This window comes from Tasmannia lanceolata, unplaced genomic scaffold (genome assembly GCF_043159265.1).
Source record: "Tasmannia lanceolata isolate RefF3 unplaced genomic scaffold, GAP_Taslan_0.1 ptg000008l, whole genome shotgun sequence".
NCBI classification, from domain to species: Eukaryota; Viridiplantae; Streptophyta; class Magnoliopsida; order Canellales; family Winteraceae; genus Tasmannia; species Tasmannia lanceolata.
This window is the reverse complement of record NW_027518685.1, coordinates 23,017,107-23,040,363: the sequence shown is the minus strand read 5'-3', so window position 1 is coordinate 23,040,363 and position 23,257 is coordinate 23,017,107. Positions and strand designations below refer to the sequence as shown.

General features: G+C 37.1%; 1 protein-coding gene across 1 annotated transcript; it reads left to right on the top strand.

Moving 5' to 3' along the window:
• The first annotated feature begins 5,782 nt into the window (after nucleotides 1–5,782).
• LOC143884858 (putative transcription factor KAN2) lies at nucleotides 5,783–10,852 on the top strand. The gene is made up of 6 exons (XM_077388681.1): nucleotides 5,783–6,769; nucleotides 6,889–6,965; nucleotides 7,868–7,913; nucleotides 8,045–8,168; nucleotides 9,841–9,901; nucleotides 10,276–10,852. The coding sequence occupies exons 1-6, from the start codon at nucleotides 6,199–6,201 to the stop codon at nucleotides 10,393–10,395; spliced, it is 999 nt and encodes a 332-aa protein (XP_077244796.1). The 5' UTR covers nucleotides 5,783–6,198; the 3' UTR covers nucleotides 10,396–10,852.
• The last annotated feature ends 12,405 nt before the right edge of the window (nucleotides 10,853–23,257 follow it).

Genomic DNA, 23,257 nt, shown 5'->3' with positions numbered 1-23,257 from the left:
GAAGAACAAAGGTAGAGAGCCATATGTTCCATATCAAAATAATGATAATTTTAATCCACGCAAAATGAAGTTAGAGCATTAAGTTCTGTTTATGTTTGAATTAAAGGGCACACAAGTTCAACAATATGCTCTAGGTCAAAATTGTATATCTATTTCCATTTTGGAGCTATCTGTTTTTCATTAGATCCATCCTAGCCATGAAGTTTCTTGGTGTTTTCTCTCGAAACTTGATTCATATCTAAATTTCAGATTCAGATAAATGATTTTCTCCATTGATTTGCTTGTCGTCTATTGTCACATGTGGTCCAATGAAAAGTATCTCTCAAAGCCAAGAACTCGCCATCAAACTCCCAATCCACAAGTCACAACTAGCAAGTGACAAATCATCTACCTTCCGATCTTTTTGCTTCCACAATTCTATAGTTCAGTTATAAATACACACATCAAGATAACTGAATTAAAACATCAATACTGTCCTTGACATTGAAAGAGTGGCAGTCACCTGTTGGCAGCAACACCTTCCAATTACTTACAAATTTGTATTATGTAATCAACATATTCAAACCACTTGAAAAGAAAATCTTCAGATACTTTCATGAACATATTCAAACCACTTGAAAAGAAAATCTTCAAATACTTTCTTCAGAAAATCTTCAGATACTCTCTCTCTCTCTCTCTCTCTCTCTCTCTCAATGTCAAGGCCCTTACATGAATAGGGTGCGTACCAAAAATCAAGTCCATAGGATCATCCTAACCCATACCAAAGTTAGGGAAAATGGACAGATACTGTTTCTCCACAGATCTGCCCATTTTTTCCCTCCACGAATGGAAGGGTTAGGATTATCCTATGGACCTACTTTTTTTTAGGCATCCTATCCATGTAAGGGCCTTTCAAATGAACGCTTTGGATCACCTCAAAAAATGTGGGCCCACATGAGTTTTTGAGCTCGAGCTCAGATAAGCTTATCTAAGCTCGGGCTCTAAAACACTTTCCTCATATATCAGTGTTTCAAAATGCGGATGCAGGTCAAAACATAGCCAGAGGCAATTCTAGACGACTCGGCACGACATGATCAAGTACTTGGTTGACACATTTGAGTACTTTATTGACGCGCTCATAATTCGAGAGAGTAAAAAGAGTTTTGAATGAATTTATATAGGGCAAAACACAGACTTGGACAAGAACACAGCCAACGTAAAAGGGAGTCGACTCGGGCGAGTACATGATTATGTGGTGGAGTTTTGAATCTCTCTCTCTCTACACCCCCCCCCCCCCCCCGTCTCTCTCTCTCTCTCTCACACACACACACACACACACACCTAAAAGTCAATTACGGATTTTGTTGTCACCATATCTTTCAGTCTTTCATATGTAATAGTGATGTTGGGTATTTTGGTATGAACATCCCAAGCAAGATTTCCATTGAATGCATTAAAAAATGGTGTTCAACTCCATTGTTCTCAATTCATCTAAATTCCTTGTATAATTAACCAAATCACGTGGTCTAACCATTCTAAAGTCAAGGGTGAAGGGAAACTCAATATTCTAAGCACTGTTTCTCAGGTATTAATGTAAGATTCCTTATAAGTTCCATGGGAGAGAGACATGGTCTGTAGCATCCAATTTTCTTTGATGGTCAGATGCTTCTACCCTTTCTAAGTTCCTTAAACATGTAAATATAGAACCCTAATCTTCATTTCCAAGGAAGAGTTGACATTGATTGATTAGAATAGTAATGCTCCCTTTCATGACATTAACTCCTTGGCTATAAATATATTGCTATAGAAAACAAAATGTCAGTTTTGATCTTCATTGTGTCTAGGGCCATCAACATTATATAATTTAGTAATAGTGATAGATAGACATAGACACGCACGCATACACAGAAGGGCATGACTTCCAATGTTGTCAGAAATCTTGTGAGGAGCAAAGAGTTTTTAAATAACTGATTCTTCCAGGCAACATCTACTGTCGTTTTTTCATGGGGATCCCATGTTAATCTCATTGAGAAAATCCATGGCTACTGGGTTTTTACATCTAATTAGAAGGTTTGGGTTATATACAAATGAGAAGGTCCTTTACATAAAAAAATATATTTGGTAATTGGGTTTTCACCGGGGTTGCAACTTGGGTTGGGCTCAACCCGAACCCGATGCGTTCAACCCGAGATCTCGGCTCGGGTTGGGTTGGGTTTGGATTGAGCAAAGACAATCCGATTTAATTTTGGGTCGGGTTAGGGTTGGGCAAAGACAATCCGATTTAATTATGAGTGAGGCCTTGGCCAACTCGGACATGACCTTTGTCCTCTAATTTTATTGTGATTCTCAAAATTTTAGGTGTTGAGAAAATCCGCCGGGCAAACTATCCGATCGTGCATAAATTAAACGGAAAAGTAAAAGTGACAAACAAGCCACAAGATGAACACCCGAGATTTTACATGGTTCGGCCAAGTCTTTCTCCTTCTCTCTCTTCCCTTCTCTTTCTCTCTTTCCTTCCACCTATTCGTGTAATCAAGGGTTTATATACTTTATGTCTTCTAAAAAACCCAAAGAATCATACTTTCTAAATTTGCCTTCAGCCTTCCCACAATGCACAGTGGGAAATAAGGCAACTTTCCCAATAATAGGGTTATATTTTTTTTTGTATTTTTTCTATTTTCAACCTAGGCTCACCTGAACCCAACCCGGCCAATTTTGAAAAAACAAAGAGGGTTAGACGGGCCGCGATAGGGTTGAGAAATTTAGGTTGACCATCCTCGACCCGAGTCTCAGTTGGGTCAGGTTAGGGTTGAGGGAATGCTATCGCAGGTTGGGCTTGAGTTGGTGGATATCATGTGATTCAGTTTGGTTACGGAGGTTTCCTCCGTAAATAAGAATTGTGATATATGAAGGGGCTAAGAATTTTGGGTTTTTCTCATAAAAATGAAAACAAATGCGATGCCCTTGTATATCTATATGAAGGATCTAAGATTATATAGGCTTTTTCCCATGAAATGAAATGTGATTCCCTAAAATATATGACTAGGGTTGGATGGCACTAATGGGATTCTGGATTATTGGCCTTCTCTCATGAATAAGAAATGTGATGACCTCAAATTCAACATCCATGAGAAGGGTCTAGAGCTACTGGGCTGTCTTCATCAATTTGAGATGTGATTATTAGATGGACTTCTATGAAGGGTGATCTATATATGGTGAGATGGGTTCTTCTCCATGAGCTTGCAAAATAAGATATTCATGAGAAGGATCCTTCATTTTTGGGGTTTTCCCTAGATAAAAAAATTTGATGAGAGAGGGTTTACTAGTGTAAAAACCCTAAATTAATGGTAATGTTTTAGATGGGTAAGCTATTGAGAGAGAGAGGTAAGGTAATGTGTTTTTTTTTTGTGGGTAGGCATGTGTTGACTGTCGGTTAATGAAGGGACCCCATACGATTCCAAATGCCTATGTAGCTATGATAGAAAGGGCACTAAAAGCAAAGAACACTACCAACAATAACGCTTATCGATGCTTTGGACACGGTAAAGGCATTAAAAGCTAAGGGTCTTCTTTCTACCAGAGAATTGTTTTTTTTTTTTCTTATTTCTCTATTGCATGGTTCATATTTCTGTCCGTATATCTCCTTTGTCACTATCCCCATGTGATACAGACACCCCTTCACCAATTTATCACTGGATAGACCAGAATTTATGCCTATATCTCGTGTGATAAGATGAGTTTTGTACTTGGCTACGCAATTTCGCCAAATAACATTTTGTGGGCTCACCCACCTTAGATAAACTAAATGAATAAGACAAAATCTGCTAAAAAGTGAGCCTCTGTGGCTGTCCCCTTCTTCGAAAGTAAGTGCGAAAATGACTTTCCGCGAAATTGCCTAGTAAAATACCTCTATATATTCCAAATGAATTCATAATACTGGTACCATATGTAAAAAGTAATAAATACATAGAATTAGAGTACCACAGTAATAAACCCAAAAATAATTGTGTGCTAGCAGAGTAAAAATCTGCTTGAGTTTGGAAATACGTTGTTATAAAATTGAAAAATCAACATACAGGCCTATAGAATTACCTTTTTAATTAAATCAGTCATATTTCTCGACATCGTTAGGTGAAAGTTTCTTAAGTACGTAAAACTTAAATTCTTTAAAATCATCTTTCCACTTATTTGGTGCCACATGTCACCTCATTTTACGTGCAATGTGGCATTGCCTTGTCCCATTAAAAAAATAAATTTTATGAAGACAGACAAAAAAGAAAAAAAAAGGATTTTTTACCTACATGTCCCAAATTTGCAAAGTATTTCCCAATTACTCATTGGTTGGGCCAACAGGTTTACCTTCTCATAACTTATTTTCATCGTCTCTAAAAACTATAAGGAATTTTTGTTGACAAAAATAACCTTCAATTACTTCTAAAATCATGATTTTTTTTGCCTAAATGTTTTTAAACATTTCTTGCAGAATTTTTTTCCCAGAATTTTTTTTCCGTTTACACAATTTAGAGGGAATTGATAAATTGGAATGGTGTCATTATACATTAAAGGTCCCTATAATTAAAATTTGAAATGTGGTGGTTCAAGTTATACCTGTTTCAAGCGTAATCAGAGGAGTGTTTCAAAATGCGAATGCGGGCTAAAATACGGCTAAAGCAAATCCTAGTCGACTCTGCTGGGCATGATCAAGTACTCGGTTGATACATGCAATCGTAACTTGGGAGAGTCAAAGGAGTTTTCACTGACTATGTCAGGTAAAATACAGACTGCTTGACAAGAATGCGGCTAAGGTAAAAGGGAGTCGACTTGGGCGAGTCAACAACAACGCAAGGGAGTTATAAAACTAAGAATCAAACAATGGAGAAGCTGAAATTTTTGAAAAGGTTTTTTTTCCAAACTTTTCCAAAACAATCCTGCAATCCAAACAGGGCCTTAGTGCTTCTCTCACTGAAGTCGGTTAAAGTTTTCATAAGAATACAAGAACCAAAATTTTTGGACTAGAAATATCATTTTTTTAGTGTAACTCAAAGGGAACTTTTGTCAAAGAAATTTTAGTAACTACTACATATTACTCCTAAATAGTATTTAGGACTTATTGGCAATTTTTTTTAAAGAAAAAGTTATAAACTCTTTGGCTAAATCATGATTATTGACGGCTAATTAGAATGTATTCTCCATAGGAGGGATTTATAGGTAAAAATCTCAACCTCCTCCCCTTCCAAAAAAAAGAAAGAAAGAAAGAGAGAAACAAATATAATTACTGCTTTGTAGAGGAGAAGAGATGGCTTAAGTACATATACTGAAAGTTCGGGTTATCAAATGGTGCTGTGGAGAGGGGCCCAGTCACAACCACTAGTGACAATCTTGAACATATAATGAGAAATAACATATATACACTGAGTGTTCAGTATATATGTCAAGAAAGGGAGAAATTGCCGAGAAGGGGAGAGAATGAGATATGTGAGCATGAGTCACAAGGAAACTAGAAAGGGGTACAAGGAATGTGGGTGGAAACAAGAAAGTGACATGGATATTGGGTGTTACAAGAAATGGATTGATTTTATGCCCCCAAGATACACAAAGATTAGGGTTTCATATCAAGTCAAATCCAAAGATGTAGAATTAGGGTTTGTGGAAAGGAGCCCCAACCAAACTTTCAATTTAATGAGAGGGGGTGGTATGACTGGTATCCTTAGTGGTTGAGAGACATACCCACACGTTAAAGGAATCTGAGTCCAAAGCCAATTTCTTCTTCTTACTTTTTTTATTTTATTTTACCTTTCTCCCACCCCCACGTCCACAAAAGAAAAACACCCACCTTTTCCTCTCTCTCTCTCTCTCTCTCTCTCTCTCTCTCTCTCTCTGTCTCTCGTCTCTTTTTTAGCTGCCTTTAAGTGTCATTTTCTTGCATATACTTCACAGTTCACACAAACAAGCAAAGAGAAAAAAAACAATCTACTTCACCCCTTGTCATTTTTCGTCCACCCATCTCTCAAAATCTCTCCCTCTCTCTCCAACACACTCAATTCACCCAACCCATCAGAAGAAAACCCAAAAAAAACTTACCTGAAAATCCATCCAATCTCGCCTGCAACGCCACCTGAAAGCTGTCAAAAGAAGACCCACATAGAGGATTCGTATAACAAGACAAAGAGAAAAGAAGATAATATAGGTGTATCTCTACTAAGAAGGTTCTTGTGAGTGATGGAGCTATTTCCAGCACAACCAGACTTATCACTTCAAATTAGCCCTCCAAACAGTAAACCCACATCAAGTTGGAGACAAACAGATGAAGAGATGGATTTGGGGTTTTGGAGGAGAGCTCTAGACACCAACAACATCATCCCTTCAACCACGAAACCCGATTCATCCTTCGAGCTCTCTTTATCAAACCCTAGACTTTCAAGTTCTAATAATAATACCAACAATATTCATTCCCCTCAAACTCATCCCCATCATATTCAACCGCATCATCTTCATAATCATTTCCATCAAAACCAAGGTGGATTTCATCAAGACCTTGGATTTTTAAGGCCTATTAGGGGAATTCCTGTGTACCATACCCCTCCTTTTCCTTATGTTCACCAAAATCCATGTGATTCTTCTAATTCTAGTACTACTACTTCTACTTCTTTTCCTTCACAAGGGATCATGAGATCGCGATTCCTTTCGAGGTATCCCGCCAAGCGTAGCATGAGAGCGCCGCGAATGCGATGGACTACAACCCTCCATGCGCGATTTGTTCACGCGGTCGAGCTATTGGGTGGACATGAAAGTAGGCTTTTTTTTCTCTCTTCTTTTTTTACACATGATTTCTTATTAGATTATCATTTTTCACTAAGAAGAAAATAATTTTAATGGGTTTTTGTTCCTTGTTCTTTTTGGTGGTTTTAGGAGCTACACCCAAGTCAGTGCTTGAGCTCATGGATGTAAAAGATCTCACCTTGGCTCATGTGAAATCCCATTTACAGGTAAAAAAAAAACTTTTTCCTGAAGTAATCTCAAATAGGTTTTGTGATCTTCACCAAAAAGAAGAAATGAATCGTAGAAACAGCAAAACAAAAAAAAAAAAATTTAAAAAAAATCACCATTTATTTTCTTTTGGTTATTTTTTCAAGCATACCCATTTGCATTTCTACCTTGAGACCTTGAAAATTCAATTGCCTATGAAAGGGTCTAAAACCGAGCCATCTTTTTCCTGTTTTTTTCTTCTTGATTTCTTTTGGAGATGTTTCAGCTTTGCAAATTAAGAAGCAGCTTTTTACTTAGAAGCAGAAAACCTGCTACTAAAAGAAACATGAAAAAAAATATTATGGAAATCAATGGACAAGCTGAGTCTTTGGGGAACCTAGGCAAGTCTTGGAATGAGTTTATTAGATTAAATTGCACCCATTTTGTAATAATTTTAAATTGTGTTTTATAGCATCGGTGATGGAAAAAAAAACACATCTCTTTGACTCCATAAAAGATGGAGAAATAAAAAACAGGAAATAGAAAACGTCACAGGCCATCATTTCACAATGATTTTTTTTTCCTTCCATCCTCTAACCAAGCCTAAAACCATAGTTAACCTTACACATACACGCAAATGCACGTATCTATACGTATGTATTTACTAATTTAGACATTTTCTTTGAAAAATACGAACTGACACAGTTTGCACAGATTCGTGACACCATGAATTTTCATTCTTGAAATAATTTTTATTGAAAATTCTGAGACTTTATCAGCCAATGTATTCAGATAAAGAAAGATCTGACCGTTGGATCGCATCGAGCTTTCTCCCTTTGTTCTTAATCTTTTATGTAAAATATTTAATATTTAATCATTCAAAAAATATGTGATATTTAAGCATCTATATGTACAATTGCAGATGTATCGAACTGTTAAGACCACCGATCGACCCGCGACTTCTTCAGGTGATATCAGCTTGAGTTCCTTCAAATTGTATTTTGCTTGATTTCTCTTTAATTAATTTTTATGAGGAAATTATGTTGTTATTTGTGAAGTTAGCATTTATAATTGTGGGTTACTGTTATTTTTATCCTAGGCCAATCCGATGGATTTGAAAATGGGTCGGCCGGAGAAATTTCTGATGAAATATTGCTTGACATTCACAACCCACATGGGGCCGATCTTGCAGTCCAACAGAGCCTTTGGAGCAATTCTTCGAGGTAATTTTGCATTTCTCATATTTAGAAAAAAAAAAAAAAACTCTGTCCTTTTTGTGTATATTTTTGTCTGTTAAAATTTGTTTGTTCAGAGGTGCTGAGATATTATTATGTTTATTATGATGTGAATAGTGCATTTAGGTTCTTGCACTTGAGAAACTTCTTTGAAAGCCTAATCCTCCAAAATGTGTCATGACATAGTCATACAGAAGACTTTTAAGGAAAGAACTTACAATGTACTTAAATTTCAACCAAGTTTTCTAATTTATTTTTTAGTTTAGCTGTATTTGCTGGTTTAAAATCTGATGAGTTATATATATGCAAGTAAGATAATGGTTACAGATATGCCTTAACTCTATGATCATATTCTTAGTCTGTAGTTCTTAATGAAAGAGGAAAGTAAAGCCTTAAGAAAATGATATGCTTTGAGTTTAAAACTTGAGAATGAGACTGGGCTTTGAGAACCAATTGTTATTGGAGTTTGGGTATTCAGAAAAATCCAGAGGAAGGGTATATTTAGTTTTGATTCGTTGCCAATCCAAATGGGTAATGATAGTTACGTTACATTCATTTACCTTCATATCATTGTCTCTTTCACTTAACTATTTGAATAAAAAAGAGTAACAGTCTGTTTTAATGAACAGTTAAACTGTCTAGGCATTCACAAAGGAAGAAACTCAAGAAATCTTGTATATCTATCAAAATATCTAATATATCTTATGCTACTGAGATTAGTGTACGAAATACAAATGGAACAAAAGCAAATTGAAGGGCCCTAGGGGATTTGTTTATTTTGTGAAAAATCAGAATAAAGGCAACCACATTAACTTTGCATTTAATTAAGCCACCCCCGAATTAATCTACTGGAGAAGGTGATCTGAATTCTGTTATGATTTCGGGCTCTATCTTAGATAGAAAACCTTAAATTAGAGCCCAACTAGAATACAGCCAGGGTTTCCTACTTGACACATGGATATTAAAGGAAATCCATGCAGGATGCTAAGATAATTCGGTATAATCATCAAAATAGGGGGATGACAGACAATACCCTTGTTTTAATATTGACACCCCTCGTATTTTACACTTATCTCATTGGTTGTTACAATTCCCAAAAAGCTATGGACATCCAAATAGAAAAATTTTAAATAAAGAGGGGAGTCCAAATATATAAAGTCTGCAAGCAAGTGATCATAAATTAAAAGTAGCAAAGATAGTATTACAGCTTTTTTGTTCTCTATGTCCAAGATCTAGTGAACATTGGAACTCTATGATGGGATAATAATCCCTTTGAATGGTTTGACAGATAGTAGTTTACAAGACAACAGCTAACCATTCTCTATCTCTCATTCCAAGACATTGATCCATTTGATAAAATCAACCTGAAATGGAGAGCTCTGTCCTAAAGATTTTGTGGGCACCTATGGCATGCAAATGGGCCCCATAACATAGAAACCTTGTTTCAAAAGCAAAGTCCTTTGAACTTGAAGCTTCCTTGTAGTTTCTTCTTATGGGTAATGGGATATCACATGGGACTCAACTTTATTTTCAATCAGCATAATTGATAAAGCTAACAAGTTATAACAGCTTAATAGTAAAAGAGAGGTTTCTTTTCTTAGTATACTTTTTTCATGCATGGACTTCCACCAATGGAAATATTCTCTATGCTGTTTTGCAGTAGAGGAGCTTGGTTGCATGAAAAAACAAAGGATTCCACAGGAAGCAAACTCTCTTTTGAGGTACCCACTTAAACCCATCACTGAAGTATTATATTCCCTATGGAAATGACTGATATGTGCCTGAACATGGATGGGATGTGCTGACATCTCCTTGAGACTCAAGAAATATTGAAAGTTCCCATGAGATTATATGTGAAAGGGAAGGAGCAGAAAAGACAAAGATCTTTAAAAGGGTTGTTTGGTCATTTGAAAACTTTTGTCATTTTCTCTAAATTCAAGGAAATATGGGTACATCTTGAAGGATTTTTCAAGTTTCTTGTAAATTAAGAATTATAGTCTACATTTTTCTTCTTATTCTTCTTGTACTACTACTACTACTACTATCCTTTCTGAAAGTTTTTTTTTTTTGTGGGTTTTTTTTCCTTGGTTTTCAGAGGGAGATGGACCCTAAATGCTTAAGCTATGAAATAGTATCAGATTTGAATGAAGCAAACCTTTCAGGAACAAGCCCCAAGAAGCCCAATCTGGAGTTCACTTTGGGCAGGCCACATTGATATCAGGTACTCATTTTCAAATCATTCTCTGGAGGAATGTGATGAGAATCCGGTACCCACTTGAAAATCAGAGAAAGGAAGAAAGAAAAAGAGAGAAAGAGGGTAAAAAAGAAAGAAAGACAAGGAGACAAAAGAGACAGAAAGCAGAAAAAAGAGAGGAGTGAAAAAGCATGTCCATATCTAGCTGTGAGAGCCCAAGCATAATATATATTATTCTACGTAAATATGAAATCTAATTGATTTCAAAAGTTGCACTATCATAGAGAGAGAGAGAGAGAGAGAGAGAGAGAGAGAGAGAGAGAGAGAGAGAGAGAGAGAGAGAGAGAGAGAGAGAGAGAGAGATGTCCTCTCACTATCATATATAGAACATCATGAAGTGATCCTTGGTAATTGTATTCGGCCCTTCTGATAAACAATTTGAATTTTTTACAAAAGAGTTGGTGCGCTTTCTTCGTTCCTTTGCATGGTCACGTGGTTACTTTATAGCTTTCCAACAAAGGAAAAGTGTGAAATTACGTACGGATTAGAGGGGGTGTGTCAGGAATGAAGAGGGGGGGTGGTAAAACAAATGCATGTCCTTAACTCATTCCAAATCCTAAACTGAGGCTTTGATCTGAAGTCTTTAGAATAGTTGATGGCAATGTCAATCTTAGGAAAGCTAAGTCATAACTCTTTTTTCCGTATAGTCATTCAAAAAAATATAAAAACTACTAATTAACCAAGTATTTACTTAAGGGGAATGTTACTATCTCATGGACTTACATCAGACATTTTTCAGAAACCTTGAGTTTAGTCCCACCGTGAAAATTGTCCAATCGGTTTAGCCTTGGGGTTTCCATGGATAGGCTAATCATCCAATTTGGGGACTCAAATGTGAAATCATCCATTTAGATGGTACCAATTAGACAGTTAGGATCAATCCAGGGATGCAATTTTATCCAAATGAATGGACTAGATCATGCCGATATCTGTTGGCAGACCAAATCATGAGCACCTCATAGAAATATGTGGAACATACCATCTGTGTTTTTGCATCATTATGTCTTATGGTTGTTCATTTGTGAGATTATTTTTGTTGGGGTGGCATGCATTGAATTATGTCTTTTATATTTGGTTACACTAAAAACAATTTACTTGAATTTTTTATGAGAAAAATATAATTTTCTAAGGTTTGGTAACCCATTTTTTAGGTAAATTTTTTTTTTTTTTTTTTTATCAAAAGAACCATGAAAAAGATAACGCATGCTATAGATGTGTTTTTCTTGAGAAAAAAATTCACTGAAAATTTTTCAAGGAAAAAAGGATTTCCATTAAAAAGAATCCAGTTGTAGCCAAACATGCCCTTAAAATGCAATCCATATAAACGCATGTGAACACATCTTGACATCTCAAAGTTAAATCTTGGGTACTCTAATTAGATCTTTAAATTAGGCAATTTGCATTTGAGAACAAATTTGTCGGGATTTATGATTCTCCTTCAATCAAACTCGGCCAGCAAGAAAATCGGAAGAGAGGCGAACATTAGTTTCAAGAAATGTAAAATTTTTAAATGTTGAGATTTTATTAGAAAGATAAGAACACTACCAAGGCAGTCATGGGATCAAAGAGAACAAGAAAAAGAGAAGAAAACTCTACAAGTGCAATTGAACTCAAGGGGGGTAAAAGATAAAAAATCTCTAATGCCGGTCTAGACACTCCAGCTTGAGCTAGCCGGTGTGCCTCTCCATTTGCCGATCTCCTAACTTGATGGTAACGAACTGGGTAACCCTTCATGCGGTCAAATATCTCATCAATAAACTGAGAGAATCTCCATGAGTGGGAGATTTCCTATCCAATCATGTGATAACATGAAGGGAGTTTCCCTCAACTATTAGATTGTCCAAATTTGTACCCTCCGCCAACCCAATACCCTCAAGTATCGCTTTGACTTCTGCGTCATTTGAATCCTTGATTCTAATTGGCCTAGAGAATACCAAATTGGAGAAACCGTTTTCGTCTCTAAGAACACCTTCAATACATGTCGGCCCCGGATTGCCCAAACTAGAGCCATCAAAACTTAACTTCAACCATCTATGGTCACGGGGATACATCTAGGAGCGATGATCGCCTCATGTACTACTAAGGCAAATCTCCTTTCAGCAATGTCTAGTATATGTGGCCGAATAGAAGCTGAAGTTAGGGATGGCTTTAGCCCAAGAGATGGCTAAAGCGATGATCCTCGCATAAGAACAAGATGCAACTTTAACTACGTTTAAAAACATGTGAGCATTTCTCTCTTTCCAAAGGACACGGAGAGAGGCAAACAATATGAGCTTACATAAGATCCTTCCCTTATTGGGCCACCTCACAAAATAAAACTATCTAGGAGCTCTGATATGTGAGCAGGAAAAACCCACAAGATCCCGAACGAGTCCAAAATTCTAGCTCATACCTCTCTAGCGTACCTGTAGTGAATAAGCATGTGATCCACTTTCTCCCTCAAAATTCTGGCCCATACCTCTAGTTTCAAGACATGTTGAGATCAGCACTTTGAAGTTCACACCAATGGCTCTATAGTAGTTCATTTTGATCCAGATAAGATATCTTTGCTCTTCAGGACATGAAGAGAGATAATGGACAAGCCAATTTTCTCTACTCCAAAGATAAAATGTTGTGTGAAACAAGCAAGACGATAGGAATACTATTAGTATTAGGCACCGTATTTCGCATGAGAAAGAAACAAAGAGGAAATTTATTGGATTTTCACTGATCAATACCTAAAATCCTTTCCTTCATAAGATTTTGTCAGCCATCCATTAAGGTCAAAGGAATACTATTAGCCACTGTAATAATTCCTACTAGATCTTATGATTTGCTATTGTTATATTCCCTCATCAAAACAATGCAACCACATGTTATTTTTATGGCTACAATTGAGTACTTGCAACCTTTAGAGTCTTAACTTATTAAGGGAATATCAAATTTCTCTGCATCTTTGGGACCCACCGCACCTTAAAGTGTGAACCACTATGTAACATTTTGATCTTTGTCATCACAACTCGTGTAACATCACAAGTAGACTGATCACTTAACGACACTACAGAGATCCTTCTCTCTTAGAACATATCAAAGTATTCTTTACACAGTAGTAGTATAAATGAACAGAACATTCTGCATCTAATATCCACTCATCTTGAGAAGTGATTTTACATGTAGAGATTGTAGGAATATCTCTAATAATCTTGTTTTGCCCATTCGTCTGTATAATTAATACTTTAGGCACAACCTGTTTGAATTATAACTTATCCTATAATTTTGGCATTGATTCTTCCTTCAATATATTGAAAATAAAATTATCTTCAAGACATATAGTTGAATTGTGATAACAACCCTCTACTCAATATCAGGAACTTATTATTTTTCATCTCATTTTCCTTCACTGCCTTAGCCATACCTTATGAACTAAGACATCCTTCACCCTTCGCTCCTAAAGAGTGAAGCTATAATTTTTATTAAATTTCTGAATTACAAACTTTAAGTCTGAGCCCTTTGCTGTCATTTTGGGTTGGTTTTCCCTAAACAGAACCAGAAAACTTAGAAAATATGACTATACTGATCTATCTAAACAACCCTAAATCGATTCATTAACCTTTTGGAATCATAGAAATTTTTTTTTTTAATAATAAATACCCCATTGCGAAACTTTATCTCCAACGAAATGTATCAAATAAGCTTATTCCAAGTTAATCTTATGTCGAAATACGATTATTAAGGCCTATTTAGAAACGACTGAGTACTTCGGATCTGTGTGTGTGTAAATTATTATTACCAATATTAACATATAAGAATATATTTCAATAAGATAATATGCAAATAATTTTAGAGCTACCAAAAAATCCATTCCATGTGTTAATCCATTGAACTACAATCCTTAATTTATCCCTTATTATATTCAAAAGGAAGAGTTTCTAAGTTGCACTTGTCAAGATAGCGACTCTTCCCGATCATACACACAATAAGGTTTTTCTCTACCTACTTGTAGTATACATTATGTTTTTCTCCACCTATTTGTAGTCCATAGGCCAACTATGATTTAAATAGCTCTATAATAAGGCTTGGCCACGGTACTAAAACCCATTGAGTCAACTCAAAACTTGTCCTAGTTAACTCAACTCACTACTTAATTGAGTTGACTCGGACCTCAAGGTTGAGATACAAAACCTCAACCATTGAGCTACAGGCCCAACCCTTGTCTTACATCTTTTTTTTTAGAGTAATGCTAGGGAGACCGAGAGTAGGACCTAAAAGGGGACCAAACAAATTGTTTCACGCCACAACATCAGTAGTGACGTGAGCAATCCCTTAAGTTTAGGGAAATCATCAAAAGTAAATTCTTCTTTAACACATGGCATGTTTTCATTACAGATTCCGTTTTAGGTCCTACTCTAGGTCTCCATATCATTTTCCTTCTTTTTTTTACTTAACGGCTAACCTTAATTTGACTAAAAAATGGTTTTAATCACAGCCCTTAACAAAAAAGTGGCAAGACAATTTCTGGGCAATGCACTTAGTTGCAACGCACTATGGGTTTTAAAACTATATGAAGTTTGACATGGGCACACCCACATGATATCAACATGATCTCAATACTTGGCACAAGGGAAACCAACTTGCAAATGGTAATGTGAAAATTGTGTGGTTCAAACATTTCTAACAATCAATCATGGAAATCGATCGAATGTGGATCTTTTCTCACTTTTCTTAAACATCCATTTACAAGTCATTAATCACGCAGTTGGGTTCTTTAAATGAGTGTAATTTTCCAGCCATGTCATCATCACTCTTGAGACAACTAAATAAAATTTGTATATCAAGTTTGTTGGGAAACAGTCTTGTTTCCCCAAACTAGATTTTCTAGTTGTCGTGTGAAAGCCAAAATAGAAAAAGAGTGTCTTGTTATCTACCTTACCAATACACTTAAAGCTCCAGAGCTGATGGAACGCGTTAGGCTAGGCCCTTTAAACCTGTCTCGTACCAGGCTGGGTCCCATGCCCACCCGGTCCCATACCTAAGCGGGCCCCCACTTAGGACCATAGCATTCCACCACACTTCCACATCCACCCTCCTCAGCAGTCCATTCTGTGACGGATTCCACTCTGGCCTTTTCTCCAAGTACCCCTATTCGCAGGTCGGGCGTTCCACAGCGATCTACTATGTGGCAACTTCACTCTGGCTTTTTACCATGTAGTCCTCTCCACAAGTCACCCCTTCCGTGACTCGAACACAGGACGTGGTGGCAGCTCTGATACCAAATGTTACGAACCCGATTTGGTTTGTAACGGAATTGATCTTCTTAAAGGGAAGATCAACCTCTTGACCCACTTAGAGGGAAGGGTCTGTCATCCTTTGTGCTCAAAGACACAATTTCTAGAAAAATTGTTTCATTAATTTGAAAAATGACTAATTACAAGTTATTTATACTAAATAAAACCACTTGATAACTAAGAGACCTAATCCTATAAAACTCCTAAAGACTAGTACCAACTAATAGAAGATTCTCCTACGACTTCAAATACTCGTTCAAACAATCAATTCCCAATCTACTCCTACAATATAGGAGAAAACAACCTAGCACACAACCAACAAAGGATTCCATCACAATAAAAATTCCCAATAAACCTGTACAAAAGTAAAGGAATAAAAACACTAAGATGTGTACATAACATTCTACCCCTCTTGGAGTTAACCTTGTCCTCAAGGTTATATAACTTAGATTATTAGAGAAAACAATTTATTCCACCAGGGTCCCAAATCTTACTGGGCATAATCTTGTTGAAAAACATAGTTGATATTATTAGGCTTTCATGTTCTTCAAAAATAGTGGTTCGAATCCCGCCTTTAAAATCCGTTTTGATCCAAGTTGGAAAGAAATATGATTTTCCACGGGGCCGCATCGAAATGACAGGAAGATTGAATAGTTGAACAAAATCAACATGCTCTTCGGTAATGCGTTCAACTAACCTATCTGTGTCGCCATCAATTCTCACAATTTTCTCTACTCGAACATTAATATTTTCAAGATTATGCTTTTCTTCATCTTTGTGCATTTCCTCGATCACTAAGCTGATTTTGTTCAAACCCTCTGCAAATCGTTGATGCCTTTCCATCAATTCCAAAACAAAAGTGCTTTGATCTTTCCATAATCATCATGTACCAAATAAAAACTCTACCAAGATGCAGCCATCGATCGATTGCTTTGTTACCAAATGTTAGGTACCTGATCAATACCCCAAAAGTTCCAGAGCTGATAGAACACGTTAAGCTAGGCCTTTTAAACCTGTCCCATACCTTGCCGGGTCCCATACCTAGGTGGGCCCCCACTAAAGACTGTAACATGTCTCTTTAGGGTTTTTTTTTTTTTTTTTTGAAAAACCTAGATATGGAGCACTCTCTCTTCACCGAGAAAAGGGGAGAGAGGGAGAGAGGGAGAGAGAGTTTCCATCGAAGGTTTTCTATTGATTTTTTCTCAGGTTCTCTTACCGTCTTGGTTGGGAGGACAAGGGATGGGTTACGGGTTTGCGGATTAATCCCGTTGGTGAAAGTTCGTTTTCTCACCTGTGGATGCAGGCATCTGGATGGAACCATGTAAAATCTCAGTGTTCATCTTGTGGTTTGATTTTATTAATTTTTACTTCTCGTTTGTTCGTGCACTATCAGATTGGATTATTTTTCCAAGGGAATTCTCAACAATGTTGCTGTTAAGTGGGTCCAAATTAAGCTTATCATAGTGTTATTCTCCAAGACATTAAATGAAATGGTAATGTCTTTTTAAAAAAATTTGTAACTTCTTTCCACATTTTCAAAAGAGGTGGAAGAAGCCATGTTGGTGTTTGTGGAAACTACCTTATATTTTGTGGTCCTATATTTAATCCTAAATGTACTATTCCCTTCCCTCATCACCAACATGTCAACAACCAAATCTCAGTCTCCATGGAAGACTATGGGCATTTAATTATTGGCAGGATCACAACCACTACAACTTTCATACACTTAAAAATATAACAATTAAGTTAGTAATTGTCCAACATGTGAAAAAGCAGATATAATAAAACAAGCTCACATGTGGGTGTTTAGATGTTGGGAGAAGAAAATTATAGAAATTACATTTTATATGAAAAAAAATAGGGAAATGATATCAGCGCTCCAATGTTTTGATAATTCAGCTCCACTTCCTCGTCTTTTAGCATTTAAAGGGCTTGTGAGAGCTTTTTGGGATCTGTAATAACCTTTTGACAGCCTTTTAAATACTAAAAGACAAGAAAGTGGAGCTGAAATATCAAAACAGTGGAGTGCTGATATCGTTTCCCAAAAAATACTCCGTAGAAAATTAATTTTCAGGGTCTAATAGGTTCGCAGTGTTGCTTGAAAAACAATAAAATTTTCATTTTTAGAAAAACATTCATGAGAAAATGAGTTTCCAAGCACTAGAAAATTCATTTTCCATGAAGAACAATTCCGGAAAAAATTTACCTACATCCAAACAGCCCAAGATTAGCGAGATGATTTTTTCACCCCGCCCCCCCACTGCAGGATTATGCGCCCCCCTTTTCAACGAATTGTGGGCAGACTTTAACGCTTTTTTACATCAAACCACGTTACAAGGGGGGCGCATAATCCTAGGGGGTGAAAAAATCATGTCCCCAAGTTTATGGGATGTCAGTTTGTATTTAGGTAGAAAAGCAGATAAGATAAAGTGACGAATGGCAATATCAGCCCCTTCTTTATTGCCAAAGTCCAACAAATCTCCATTTTGGAAACGAAATGATATTTCCACCCTTTTGTTTATCTTTTTTTTAAAATAACTTTATTTTCAAGAAAAGACAAACGAAAGAGCTGGAAATGTAGTAATATTTAATCAAATGGAATTTACTAGGGACCAATGCAGAAGGCATTTCGCAGACCAGCCATTGCATGATAGAGCAGCCACCTCGTGAATAGGACAAAATCTGTCAAAAAATGAGCCTATGTGGCTGCTCTCTCATGCAACAGCCGGTCGGTGAAATGCCTTCTGCGATGGTCCCTAGCAAATCCCTTACTAAAATACAAAAAAGAGGCTAAAATACTTTTAAAAAGAGGGGGGAGGAGGGTGAATATAACCTCCTAACTTTAATTAATATGACAAAATTATGCTTGAGGAGGAGAAGAAAAAATAAAACGAATTGTAATCATTTGAAAAGAAGAGAAAAAGGAAGAAAAAGATAATAGAAAAAAATCTTAAAATTGGAAATAATGAAGAAAAATAAAATTGGATATATCAGTTTTCATCCATCTTAAATTTCTTTTCATTTTCAAATGGAAAATTTAGATTAAAACATCAAATATATAAGAATAAAAAATTGATATTCCTTAAAATACTTATAATGGGTAGAGAATGGGCTCATAATAATCGATTTCGGCCACAGGGATTTGATTTTTGATATGTTTGAGTATTTGAATTTTGATTTGGTGTTGTACCGATTTGAAATTTTAGTTATACAGTGAGAGACTTTTTATATTTCTAGTCACGTAATTTCCATCATAAGACCCACCAGATGAGGGGTCAAGTTCATCCCAATGTCATGTGAGTGATCCGTGGTCCGTATCAGACTCTCATTTCTTCTCGTATTACATTAATTTTCCTGGAATTTTAATTACGTCCTAGCCCCTTCTCTTCCCCGGACCACCTCCCCAACTATATTTATGGCCACTCTTTTCACACATGAAGGGGTAGCCCGAGGAAGAAAAGGGGGCGAATATATCATTTCCCAAGTAATTAATAGACAATGTGATACGTGGCGCAGTACGAATAGCTGCTAGGAACATTCTGAACACACGAGCGTGTGTTCGTAGCAGTTCTCATAAACTAGGAGGCAAAGTGGTGTAAAGAGACTCTTGTACGGTGAGTCAACCTTTATTGCGCACCATGCGCATTACGCACCCTCCTTTTCAGCACACACAAGCAGGCTATTAACCTACTCTGCCTTTTTAGCAGTGGTGGGAGTCAAATTATTTCAGTATGATTACTCTATCATTTATTCCCACTGCCGATGAGGACACGTGGCACAAATCCTATCGTTTTGATTTTGACACCCTACTCTGTATTCATTCTCTTTTGCCGATATCATATCGTTTTGATTTTGACGCCTCTGTTTTAGTGTCAGACCGTGCAAAGATGAATGCACAAAAGACAGGGTGAGTTGACGCTTCTTTGACGCCTTGTTTTCACCAAATAATAAAAAAAAAATCGTGCTTTTTGCATGGGCGAGCCACTCAAAGCTTTCCGCAAATCTACTTTTTTTTTTTACCGGTTTTTAAGTAGAATACTTCTTTTTCTTTTCATTTATTAAAGCTGAGTAATTTTGAAACAGAGAGCAGCTTTAATCAGGTGGAAGAAGAACTTCTTTTACAGGATAAATGAGCACCCTTTTTTTTACTAGCAACACCCCTCTTTTATAGTTCCTTTGTGGCTAATCAATCTTCTTTCCAAATCGTTGGAGATAGCTAAAAGGGGGGCATTTGCGGTAAAACATGCGGTACATTTATCCTCACATCTTTTTTAAGATCTCAAAGAAGGAAAGAATAGCTTCCTTGTGTAAAGGATGAAAATAAGAGGAATTCTAAAGTGAAAGGTGAGCTGTGTGTTGGGGTTCCAAGCAAAAGCAAAGATCCCACATGGGAAAAGTGAGTGGATGTGGATGGGCTTATAAGGACTTGACATCCTCTCCTTAACAGCTAGCTTTTAAGGGTGAGTTCTACCTGGGTCCTGAGAGTCCCGACAAAGGGAAAGGCATAAAATTAAAGTAATAAGAAATGCACATTGGTGAATGCGGCTCCAAGGCGGTGCCCATGTGGCAGGTTTTTCCAAGCGCACCCTTCAGTTTTAGTATTCCTCTGAAAGTAAAGCTAAAAATAAACTAAGCTTAAGAACAACCACTAATTAGAAGTGATAAAGTTGTAAGAAATTAAAACTCCATCTTTAGATGGTCCTAGAGAGAGTAACAGTAATTTGTATTTAACGAGATATTACAACACCTATATAAGAAGTGGGAGACTATGGAGACAACTAAAGTAGATTTTTCCCTACCGAAAGAGAAATTTTTTTTGAGCTTTTTGGTAGATTTTTGCTTATGGGAAAGACTCGATAGGAGGAGTATTAAAGTATAAATGATTAAATAACACCAACTCTTGCAGCCTAAGCTTCTAGAGAAATTGGTTGTTTTACAAGGAGTTGATGGGATAGACATAGGTGTAGAGAGGGCGTTTTAAGGAAGAGATAAGAGGTGGCAACACCCAATTAGCCAATTACATTGACACTTTAGTTTTTTGTTGAGGAAAACCTATCCCTCTGACCAAAATTAAAAGGATGACTAGGATTCATGCTCTCATCTTAGGGTTAGAGTCAAGGTGAGGTAAACTTGGAGAGGAAGAAGTTGATGTGGTGCAGTGATTATGAGTGAAGAAAAGGACTCTATATGTTGGGATTTGGAAAAATATTTTATAGGGGGTGTGATTATCAATTTGAGGATCCATGAGGGTTGGATATTTGGAAATCTTATGGAAAAGACCTTATTCCAGATAAAACTATCCTAAAATCAAATAGGGCCAAAATGAGATGGGGTTTAGGAGTTTTGACTCTTGGAGGCATTTCAAGAAGAATAAAAAAAATACTTTTTTTTCATCTCTCTAGGATTTTTGAACCAAAAAGAAAAAAGAATAAGAACTCGCGGTTTTTTCTCTCTTAGAAGCGAGAATCACGCGGGAAGCAACGGTATGGTAAATATTATTCTCGTCGACGAATATTTGAAAGAAGAAAAAGCATTCAACCGTATAAAACGATATATAAGAAACGTTTCGATTTGACGTGTTGACATTAAAATCCAAAGAGTAAAATAAAAAAATCCGAGTCAGCTCGGACAGAGCCTGCACCGAATGAGAAGCGAGTCTAAATAAAATGATTTTGCACTCCATTGCTTTATGATTGAGACCTGTTTCTTCGCTGACCGAACGGGCAGACCTGAACGCTGCAGAATGTGCTGACCGTGTCAGATTTTGCCTGCCCGTCATTTAAGGGCAGGACGGGCAGAGATTGTGAAGAAGGGGGTGATGTGGACGAGACGGAGACGGAGACGGAGACGGGGACGGGCAGGGTGTCATTGTCTGCCCGGCATTCAAGGCGGAGTTTAGGTAAGGAGAGAAGAAGAAAGAAGCGTAACTTTCAATGAATCATTCATTCATTATTATTTGTTTTTTTTCATTCGCCCGAGAACGGAGTGGTGTCTGCTTTTCCTTTTCTGCCTCTGTACGGTTCTCTGCTCACATGCATACACCCTTTGACGTGACCTCTCTTTCTAAATTTTTTGTTTGGGAATTATGGTAATTTGTTGGTATGGACACCCCATTCTTGTTTTGATAACTCCACTCGTACCATTACCAAAGAGCTTGGGTTGCACACTTGCAACTTGCAACCAAAGGTTTTAAATTTCCGTTCGGGGTTAATTTCGGGCCTAGCCGAAACCAAAATTCGGTAAAGACACACGAAATGTCAATTTTTTGGCCGAAATTGCGGTAATTTTGGCTGAAATTTAGGAAAGGAATAAAAAATTAATATTTTTTTTATTTTATATTTTGCCGACATTAATGAAATTTCTGAAATTTCGGTTTCGGTCATTACCGAAATCCGAAATTTCGAATTACTGACGAAATTTAAAACCTTGGTTGCAACTTGGGATGAGCTCAATACCCGAACCCGATGGGTTCAACCCCACATTTCGGCTCGGGTTGGGTTTGCATTTATTTGTTTAGGTTAGGTTAGGGTTAGGAAAAGACAACCCAATTCAATAGGGTTTGTTTAGGTTTGAGGCTCTAGGCAACCCAACCCAACTTAGCCCGATTTGATAAATTGGGTTAGAAAGGTTAGGTTAGGATTAAGTGATTTGGAGGCAAGTTGGGTTATGGTTGACTTTCTTTGACCCGAGGCTCGAGTTGGGTCAGGTTAGGGTTGAGAACAGGATAATACTACCTCGGGTTGGGCTAGGTCTGGACCCAACCCAACCCAACCCGGTCCGAGCATATTAGGTACCATCATTTTATGACATCATTTTAAGACATCATAAAATGATGGACATATCCCAATTTTGATATAGGAGATTTTATATGGTGTGTGAGTGAAGTCCATTATTTTTCAAAAAGTATAGTGGGCTCCAATTCAGAGGATGATCCAGACCGTTCATTTGTTGATACTATGAAGATGATCTGTAGGGTACATTCTATTTATGTTGTGGTCCAACAAATGAATGGTTTGGATCATTCTTTGAAGTGGGCCCCAATGTGCTTTTCGAAAAATACTTGACTTCACAAGCACGTCAGATAAAAATCCATGATATAGATTAGGGCTGCAACTCGAGCCGGGTTTTACCCGACCCGCATCGACCTGACCCGAAAATAGCTTGGGTCGGGTTCAGGTTTCATGGGTTTTGGGTCGAGCCGGGTTCAGCATTCAAAAGCCCGCATGAATCTCGGGTCGAGCCGGGTTTGAAGGGGCCCGACCCGACCCGAGTTACATAAGTTATAGTATGTACATTTTTTTCTATTGTTAGTTAAAAGTTAAAGGGATAATTACATTTACACCCCCTCTAGTTTCTGACACATCCACTTCCACCCCTATAGTTTAAAACGTGACAAATACACCCTTGTAGTTTCAATTTGTTTAAGGTAGGCCCCTTCAGCTGAAGGTTCGTCCATAGATTGAAGGGTTAAGATGATCCGATGGAGCTGATTTTTTTGGCACACCCTATCTATGTCAGGACCCATCAAATGAACGCTTTGGATCATCCAAACAATGTGG